The sequence below is a fragment of the Nesoenas mayeri genome (assembly GCF_963082525.1).
Source record: "Nesoenas mayeri genome assembly, chromosome: 15".
Taxonomy (NCBI): domain Eukaryota; kingdom Metazoa; phylum Chordata; class Aves; order Columbiformes; family Columbidae; genus Nesoenas; species Nesoenas mayeri.
Genome location: NC_137559.1, coordinates 5,335,748 through 5,346,161, shown reverse-complemented (window position 1 = coordinate 5,346,161; position 10,414 = coordinate 5,335,748). Strand labels below are relative to the sequence as shown.

The 10,414-nt window shown below is 42.5% G+C and overlaps 1 protein-coding gene across 1 annotated transcript; it reads right to left on the bottom strand.

Annotated features, from left to right (window-relative positions):
- Nucleotides 1–591: 591 nt before the first annotated feature.
- Nucleotides 592–9,777, bottom strand: TEKT4 (tektin 4; the record flags this gene model as incomplete). Its single annotated transcript, XM_080354013.1, has 6 exons — nt 9,232–9,777; nt 4,669–4,739; nt 3,810–3,953; nt 2,720–2,942; nt 2,288–2,442; nt 592–808 (listed from the first exon to the last, which is right to left on the bottom strand). The coding sequence occupies exons 1-6, from the start codon at nt 9,763–9,765 to the stop codon at nt 592–594; spliced, it is 1,344 nt and encodes a 447-aa protein (XP_080210139.1). The 5' UTR covers nt 9,766–9,777.
- Between the last annotated feature and the right edge of the window lie 637 nt (nt 9,778–10,414).

Here is a 10,414-nt window from a genome sequence, read left to right as displayed (position 1 = left end):
TTGGACTCATTTGCAGATGGAACAAGCAGGTGTCACAGGCTGGGAGTGCTTTTTCCAATAGTCAGATTGCCATCTAACCTGTGCAAACCTTTTTTTTTCCCTCTAATAATGTTTGAGCAGCTTAAAGGTCTATCATCTATTTCTTTGCTGCTCATGTGATCTTCTATCAGGCAGGCAGTTTTATTGCTCTCATTTCAGGCTGCCTGAAAATGCTAAAAAGCTATAAACTTTATATTTAAAACTCTATTATTATTATCCACAATAAATACTCTCTCAACATATTCACTTACTAGGGTGAAAACTCCAAATATCACATGCTGTTTAAATTATTCATATATGATGTAGATACATTCTAGATGTAATGGATTACCTTTAAGCTGTTTTAAACTCACTATAAACATCTGTGCTCAGACTGAACTTTTAAAGGCAAGACTCAAAGCCCACCATAATACAATTAATGCATTTTAATCCAAATAGAGGAAAACAACAGTAAATACAGTATTTCTGTGTATAATACTATCCATCCATTGTATATGAAAGATTCTAGATTACATTTTTCTTCCAGACTTTGCATGGTTAGCACAGAGATTACTACTGGTAACCCGCTAATTTAAGAGCAACAGGGTAGCGTGTGCGATGGGCCATGCACTTTTGCCTGTCAATAAAAATACTGTTCTTTTTCACAGCTATATCTTTTTCTAAATCCATCCGTGTGTCTTCCAGGTTCCTCAGAGTCTGTTCGGATTCCATCAGTTTTTTCTTCAGGGCTGCAATGGACTCCGTTAGTTCTTCAACTTCACTGATCAAGCTGAACAGAATGACATTAAATAATAAAAAAATGAGCAGAAGCCAGTCTGTGTTCAAAGAGACATATGAACTGTATAAATAAAGGAAGGAATAAAGATCAACAGCTGTAGAATCATAATAACAAAGGATCTGAGAGAGGTCCTGCACACTTGGTCAAAAGCAGAGTTCACTTTCACAGCTTCTCTACATGATTTAGGTAGTTCCAAGAATGTCTTTTGCCACTAAGCACAGTGGAACTACCCATCCTTATCTTCTCCCACTCTGCAGGAGACTTGTACTAAGAATTACAGGGAAAAAATTGTTAAATAAGTCACCTGGTTTCAGTGGATCAGCATTTTGTTAAGCCTGGTTTTGCTGTCTGTTCACTGGTATAAAACTCATGTATTAAAGATGATACTTGCACCGGACATTGGAAAACAGCCTTTAAAAGCATATAAGCCTTCTAAAGAAGCAGCCGGACACCACTGTAAAAAAATCAGCCGGCCATTTTAAAGGAAGGCCATCATTTCAGCTGGAAGTTCAGGAGGGTGAGGTGTCTCAGTGCAATCTGCCTGTAGAGCATTTGCTTCCTGGGAAATTGAGATCCCTGCGTGCTCTGCAAACTGAGTCACTAAACACAGAATAAGCCCAGAGATTAAACGTGCCCATTCAGCAAAGGACTGGCATCTATGTGTCTTTAAATCCTGTTAAGGGCAATGTATACACTGAAAAGCTTGCACGTGGATGAGTTGCTGGATCAGGACCTGAAATGAGTGTGCCCGAGATGCTATAAAGCATTTGGATTAACTAAAACTTCTTCCTCAGTGTATAAAGAACAGCATATTGGCTTTGAACGGTGGGCTATGGGGACACTGTGAGCCTGCAAAAGCTGATTCCCCACTTTTCCTAAGGGTAGGAAAATGTGAAGGAGGAGAATCAATTACAAAGCTTATAATGAGATCAAAACTGACAAACGTGACATTCAGACCTTTCATTTGAAAGGATTTGTTGACCTCCGGTTTCAAAATGGATTACTACTGAAAACAAAATGCCACGAGCCAAATGCTTCATAGTCCTGAGGACTTGCCTCAGACTGTGAGTTTGTGCAGCTCGTTTACATTTTCAGCACTTGATGCATAATTCACCCAGCACACAAGTCCACCTTGTGGTGAGCTTCTGCTAACAGCAAGAATTGCAAATGATCTATTTGCTGTCAGACTTTTTTGGATCATTTAAATCAAAAAGAAACCGCACAGTTCAGAGGTGAAAGCACAGAGACAATAGATTTGAGTCTATAGATTTTCTATTTGCTAATACATTGCGTTAAAATGACATTTTCCTCACAGTGATTTTGGTCAATGGAATTATTCCTGACTTTTATCAGACTCTAACCTAGTAATAAAAGCTAGAGACCATGTGTTGCCAAAAAAAGTGCAAAAGCTGTCTAACCTCACTTCTGGATAGAATGGACACCTTGGAGGACTTGTTTAATAGTGTTTACCTGAGTTGTGCTTCATCTCTGCAGAGCTCTACGTTAGGCCTAAAAGACCTGTCATATAGCCTCGTTTGAGCAACTTTCATCGGGGCTTCCTTGTCTTTGATGGCTTGTTTGAGAGCAGCGATGTTCGCTTCCTGATCTCCAATCTCCCGAAGGACCTAAAGATGATGTCCAAGAAAAAGAACCATCTAATAAAAAATGCACATTGTGCATGCTGTACATCTGTTCATGGTCCTAGTGAGGCAGTTATAGTTTTGACCTCCTATTTGGCACCAAAATATAGAAGAAACAGAAGCACAGAAATAGAAATACTCTTATCAGGTACCAAGCTGACACAAAACTGTGTTCTGTAGCTGACATGGACTAAGATATTTTCCCTAGAGTCTCAAATGAGACTGTCACACCTGTAGCCAGCATTTCAAGAGGAACACTTACATTTTTCAAATGATACTCTAGCTTGTGTTTTGTATCCTCCAGTTCCTCGCAGCGTTTGGCAAAAGCCTCGTTAACAGTATCACATTGCCTCCTCAGGTCCTCGGATACGTCATGAAGGATATTGTCAATCAAGGCACGAAGATTGCCGGAAGCCAGTTTTTCTCGTTCTGCCCTATAGATGTTGTCATGAGTGAACTTGGCCCATGTCTCCGGTGTTGAGGCACTGGAAGAAGAGGTGAAAGGTATATTAATACAAACAGGAACCTTGCGCTTCTGTTCAAGTTGTACTTAAGAGGACAATCTGAAGCTGGTTCTCACCCTACAGAAGTGTTGTCCACCACTATCTGTTTTTGCTGTTGCATGCAGTCTAGACTTACCATGAAGGAAGAAGACTAATCTTTTATAAAATTAACAGACTCTCATTCATCTTTTGGCTTCTGGGGGAAGTAATACATAATAAAAAATCATACAAAGTCCTTCCATTTGTAGTTAGTACTACTAAGGCAAAAAAGTATACTTTTTTGTGCAAGTACAAGCAGTTAAATCACCAGTAAATAAACGGATTAATATATTCAAGCTTTACAGTCTGTGTCTACTTTGACACAAGAAGAAACATGATCTCTGGTTATACTTTGCTATGTTGAGCAGCAGAAGGAACTACATAGGACTTGGGACACTGTGTCACATGAAAACTGCCTGAAAGGAGAGGGGGAAGCAGCAAAATTTACTGTAATAGTCATCCCCTCTGTGTGGAAGCAGCACACGCCTTTCCCAAAAGAATGGCGTGCCTGCCGGTGTCAAGCCGTGAGTCTCAATGGGATTTAGATTAGGCTTTAAAAGTATAAAGCCAATTATTTGTAAGAAAAACTTCCACAACTTAAGTCTGCATTTAGTGAACCAGCTTTGCCTTGAGCAGCGCGCCGTGCTGAGAGGGTTGCACCACCTTTACTAACCAGGCAGCTGTTTTAAAGTTAACATTGTATGTCCAAAGCAGCAGCAACTACACCTTTAATTCAGCTTTCACTGACACAAAGGATGTATTTTATCTTATCAGGGTTACTTGTGGAGGATAATGACAGTAACTGCTCACCTCTCTTCGAACTTCACCGAGTTAGGATGGAACTGGACGTTGGTGCTCTGGTTATTGTATCTTCCACATTTATCGTCAATGTTATACGTTTCAACCTTGTCTGACCAGTCCCTCTCACAAATCTCTTTGTGATCTCGATTTAACCTGAAAAATCATTGTTAGTGGAAAAAAATACAATTAACAAGATCATCACAAACATCTGTGAAGCCGGGCCCTGAGCTTTTGTCTTTCTAAGAACAATGAGAACAGAAACTTTCATTTTCGTCATGGAAATCCTAACAAAACACTCTCACAACTATCTGCTATACAGGCAAGAAGCCTGATGTGTTGCCCACTACCCTAGACCTGAGTCACACATCACCAAATGAACTACAGCGACTTCAGATTACCAAAGACAGTGGGTCCTTATCGACTGTTAACACCAGATGTCACTCTCACCTAAGGAATTAAAAAGATTGCGCTGGCAGATAATAGTACTAAAACGATCTTACAAGAGTTATAAAAAACGAAGCCTAAACTCAGATTATTCTCATACTCTAAGTGATATAACAGAACTACTTTAAATTATTTTGTGTCTATAGGCATTCTTTCTAAAAACAATATTTCATTTTATCTGGTAGAATAGCACAAATTGGACAGGATTTTAAAATAACCAACCAACCCACCCACAACTAAAATGCCAAGATTTCCCCCAGTTAACTCCTTCATATTGAGGCACTCTATTGAAAATCCTGACGTTTCATTGCTGAGTACTTCTTCTCAGGTTTAAATGCAGTTCATGTGGCTCCACTGGGCATTGTACACCTATATATCAGGAATAAATAAATTAGCTACTAAGGTATCATGAAAAACATCTTACTGCATCTGGTTGCGAGCTTGCATCAAAGTTCTCTTCAAAAGCTCCTGGATATTTCTGATAAGCTCAGCTTCCTAGATAAAAACAGTGAGACTTCTGGGATATCCAGAACAGATTCATATCATATCATATCATATCATATCATATCATATCAATCATGTTGGGTAGTCCATCTCCATGTAAATAAAGAGACAATCTCCTGTGAGTAACGTGCACAATTTTAACTGAGAAAAGCTTTCCTTTAGCAATTAAGGTCTCTCACATGGAAGAAGCGAAATAGCACAAAAATAAAGAATTCCCTTGTCGAATGACCTAAACTAAAATTTCAAAATTGATTCCCTGTTGAGGAGATATGCATTCAAATATGACATTTAAAACTGAAGATACAGTTCTCATAACTAATGGCAGTCGAAGATGAGTTAGAGTGAATGAGCAGGCACAAATGACAATGAATTTTCAATATTTACCTACTAAATGATTTCTGTTAGCTTTTAAAACAGGTAAAAAAGGCGGGTTGGATGGCTGGTGGAGCTGTGGCATGAGGCTGAAGATGAAGATCAAGGACTCTCGGTCCCACCGGACCGATGGACATTGTGGTACAACCTGTGGGGCCCACCCAGACTTTGTGATTTCAACCACAAAAATGTGGGTGATTCCACATTAAAATCCTGGATTTTACCACATGGCCCAATGGGTGATCTTTATTTAGTTTGTGCACAGAATTGTGCTGGCAATTCATTTTATGGCCAAATCCACATTAAGAGAGTAAAAGCAGGATAAAGAGTTTTACTCGCCAGCAGCTTTGCTGGTTCACAGGATAAACAGAAACTTAGATTTGCATTTCTTCAGTTCATTATAGGACTCAGTGGATGAAATGTCTTTTTTTTTTTTTTCCTTATTTTTCCTATATATGTCTTCATGTGCTATTAAAATGAAATACTGTCAAATTTGAAGTGATCTTGGCCTCTTTTTGGCTGTCTTCTCCACGGTTAATACTAATAATAAACTTCTGTTATTATAAATGGTTGTCAATTAACAGGGAGAGAACATTTTACAGTTTAGCGTGCCATTTATTTTATTACAGTATTCAATGTTTACGAAGCAAAAGTTGGACTTTCCTCAAATCTAGTGATAAAACCATCCCGGCTCATGACTTTGTAAGTGTCTAATTAATGGTGCAAAGAAAATGTTCAAGAGCAGATGCTTGAGCCTTCCGTGAATTTATAAATTCAGGGTGGTTTTTTTGCAGTCTTTTTACACTGGTGACTTGCAGATGTCAATGATGTCTAAATACAGCACCCAGGGCCAGGATAATGCAGCGAGGGAGCAGCTGATTTCTAAATGCCCTCGATTACAAATCCATCCATCCATCAGCAACAACGTGACACCAGATGTCCCACACACCAGCACCGCAAATAAAAGCAAATCAAGACTATGAGTGTCAAAAAAGGCATAAATGGAAGTACATCTACTGATGCCCAGTCATATCTGGCACTCCATTAATGAATCTGGACACTGGACATGAGAAAATAACCTTGAAATGCAGAATATATGCAGCTGAAACATGATTTATTGGCAGTATACCACCATGTGGCAAGTCCTTTGCTTGGGCTTGTGTTTTCAATATTAAATGCATGCACATAAACCTACTGAATTGTCATTAAACTGGTGCAGAGGGGATTCAGAGGAGATGTCATATGGGTTATGAAAGTCAAAAACCTCATACAAAACAGATGCATGTACTGCTTTTAATGAATTCAGCTATTTCCAATGCAGCAGCACAAAGAAATAACATTATTCTCTTTAAGAGATTTTTCTTGGTTTTAGTCATCAAATATTCTTCTATATTGAAAAACAATTGTGACTTTCTGCTGAATATGTTGTTGAGTCAATGAATTTCCGAGTAACAGCTGATTTTACTGTGCATGTGAGGAGCTTTCACTTCAATACCCTTATCCCTCATTCCAGCTGTGGCTATTTAGTGGTGGGACATATCACAACAGGTGATTTAAATAAGACACCATGCTGCAAAACAAATGGGACAGATGACTTGGAACCAAAACTCCCTAAAAGAAATAGATGGTGTGCCAAAAAATAGGAAAACCCCAAATCTTATTTGGGTGCATAAAACCTTCACCAGAAAGAGTTCCTTTTTCTTTGTGAGTCATCTGAAGTGATTCCTACTGAACAGATAATAAAAGTGCAATTACATGCAGAGATTCCAAACTGCTTGTATACATGGATTCGATGTTGTCTTTTTAAATGTCATCTGCCAAGGGGCTGCTGAAAGGTGGTTATTTCAGCTCTGGGAACAGGGAAATGTGCAGAAAGGTGAGAGCTGGTAGGAGAGGAAGAATTTCAAAGGAAGGAAAATGCCCTAGAATATCAATTAACTGTGTAATTAAAACTGCAAGGAAAAGAATGCCTGTTTCCTCACATAACTGACTTTTGGAAAGAATTTATTCCCTCAGTTTTTGCATAGTAAGAAAACAAATTGCTCCTGATGTCCCTTGCATTACCATTTGTTAAGAGAGTTAAGAGTAGAAAGTGACTGGACAAGGAAGCGACATTCAGAAATAGTATGTCAGTACTTAGTGATCAAATTTGCATAGCTGCTCCAAATAAGCAAATGCTGTAACACGGAGCTACCAGTGAACCGGGCCATTAATGTGGAAATCTGAGCAGTGAACAGTCTGAATTCATGGAAAAGCAGCTCTAAGTGTCAAGAATTATTAGTCACTTTTGGAAAGAGTAAGAAATACAATAGAAATACAATACATCTGATTTCTTGCAGTGGAAGAGGTGCAGAGCATAGCTGCAGCTTAAAGAGACGACAAAGCCACGTTTTAACATCTATTTGCAAACTTTCGTGCCATAAAATCTATTCCTCTGTGAAAATGGGGAGGATCTCCTCAGATATTATGCACTCCTCTCCCTTCTGCACTGCAAAGGTCATTGGCATGGCAACAAAATCTTCATTTCTCAAGGGTCCATCTGCTGCCGGTACACAGGCCTCATCTGAACCCACATCATTCTTTTTTGCTGACATCCCACTTGGCTGTTGACAGTCTGTCGTCAGGAGCAGACAATCACAATTTCAGGTGAAGAATTAGCAGCAGCAGCAGATGGAGTGAACAAACTATTACCTGATATCAGGAGGAAAGAAATACAGGAGAGAAATCCTGCAACAAAATGTTTTTTTGGGGATAAATCTTGCTTTTCACAGACTTCTCTAAAACATCAGCAGCTGGTGAATTTTTTTTTCTGTAGTCTGAATCTTGTAACAATTCACACACTGAAATATCCTATATACCATCTCTCACATGTTTTTGACTGCAACAACCTCTTCAGTATTGATTGCAATTCACCAACTGTATGCAATTCCCATTAAAATATTGCTAAGTACTATCATGCCATCAACTCTGTAGGTCTCTTCAATATTTTTCTAACAACAAATATTAATCATCTGGTTTAATCAGTAGCTCATCATGAATCAACTTGCACAGTATATTGGATTCTGCAGGCAAATAATCATTAATCTGATTGTGGGACACTAGAATATGTATCATTCCAGAATGAAAAATGACCAAGAATTTGTTCTCTGTAACATGTGCAGCCACAATAATTACATCAGCTTTGAAGGCAGCTCACATGCAGTGCTGGATCTCAGCAACAGATAACAAAGTGTCCGCTGGAGCAAAGAGTTCTCTACGGGAGGGAAAGGATCAAGCAAATTTCAGGAGAGTCTCAGGTTTGTTGGAACCAGCCTGTCAGAAACACCACCTGTCTGTGTCACCCAACTACATTGTACAGTTTGGGGACATCTGTGCTGCTGTCCTGCAGAACGTATAAAGTGACGGTTTGTGTTGAGACACCGTAGTTCAGCGTTCGATCATCACCTTGTAATGAACCTTGGCAAGACTACAGCATCAGACTCAGCAGTCAAAGGCAACGGCAGAAACTGTGACATTTGGACAGCCTGAGCATGGAAACAGGCAAGGAGCACTTTACTGGTCCTGAACAGTCTGCTCATGTACTGCATTTTTAAAGCGTAATCTGCAGAGATGAGGGGGCTGCAATCTCTGCAATCTAACTGGAGGCTAGGAGCTGTTTAATGCCAGAATAGGATGCCCACCTTAGTTCAGGAAACCTCTGTTGTCATTTTGTTTGGATCTGGTCTAAGAGAGGGGATCTGGTTTCCTCCAGTCACACTCACATGATTTTAAATAGTTTTTACACAGAAGAAGGATTTTAAACAATCCTTCTTAAACCTAAGAGTGACAGAGAGAGTCCAGGCTGCCAGGAAGGGGCATTAGGCCAGAACATTCCTTCATGAGCTTCAGTTATCACCTGCTGACCAAGCTGCTCACTCGTTTAGAGACCAGAAACAGGCCGCCCAGTGAGGCTGTGGAGTCTCCTCTGGAGACATTCAAAACCCGCTTGGACACATTCCTGTGTGACCTGCTCTGGTGACTCTGCTTTAGCAGGTGGGTTGTATTGGGTGATCTCCAGAGGTCCCTTCCAACCCCAACCACTGTGATTCTGTGATCCCAATGTCCTCCTCACCTTCAGCAACTCTCTCTCCACCTCATCATTGACCAGGTCTGGGGGTTGCCTCCTCTCCCGACACTGCAGGTTATCAGTGGCAATGGCATGGGGCACTTCGGTGGCATCCAGCACTCTTTCCAGCCGCAGTTTCTGGGCTGCCAGCAGGCTAGTCTCAGCATCGAGGTCCTCAATCTCCTTCTGGAGCTCAGACTTCCAGAAGTGCGTGTTTTGCAGGCGGTGGCCCAGGGCGGTCGTGGAGTCCTGCTGGGCACACTGGGCACGCTGGGCAGTGTACTCGGCCAGATCCTTGGCCTCGGCCCGGTCATGCTCTCCCTGCTTGCAGCCAGCGAAGGCCTTGTGGTACATGTCATAGTTATTCTGGTGCCACTCGCCGGGCAGGTACTTGGCGGTGCGGAAGCCTGCAGTGGCCAGGCCACTGGAGGAGTAGGCGCCTGTGTTCAGGGCCACCTCGGACAACTTCATGGGCAGGTCGGAGGCCGGTACCGACTGCGGCGCCGGCTCCTTGGTCATGAGGATCCCGGGCTGCGCCATGGCGGCGGCGGGGCCTCCCGCAGGGCTTGCCCTGCGTCCCCCTAGGCCGCGCCGCGTCCTTCCGTCGCCGGGGCAACAGCGGCAGCCAATGAGGAGGCGGGTCCCCCACTGCGAAGGGAAACCCGAGGCGGAACAGCCCGCCCCTCGTTACCTCACGGCGATGAGCACCAATCAGAGCGCGGATCCGCTTCGACAGCTCGTTGGATAGGGGAAGCCGGATGCATGCACCCGCCTCCAAGCTGCTTGTTGCCATGGCGACGGGGACACCCAATTGGGAAGGAGCCGGGGACGCGGGTGGTGTCATGGCCGCCACGGGGCAGGAGGCGCCGCCGCCCTCGGGCCCGGGACGGGCGGGTTTCCTGAGGCGGGACTTGCTGCACGTTGTAACGTTTGTAATTCCTACGTGCGTGTGGTGCGAACAAAGATGCGTCGAAGTGTTCACATCGCGTTCTGGCCCCTTTGTGCGGAGGAACTGCCCTTTTCCAACCGCCGTGTGTGTGCAGTGGTGCTTCCTCCTGTTCGTTTGGAAGCACGAGAGGATCCTGACAGGATTTGAGCCCCATTCCTGCCCAGCGACGGTGGAGGTGACCCCATTCCTGCCCAGCGACGGTGGAGGTGACGGAAGGCCCTGCGAGCCCCTAGGCCCAGC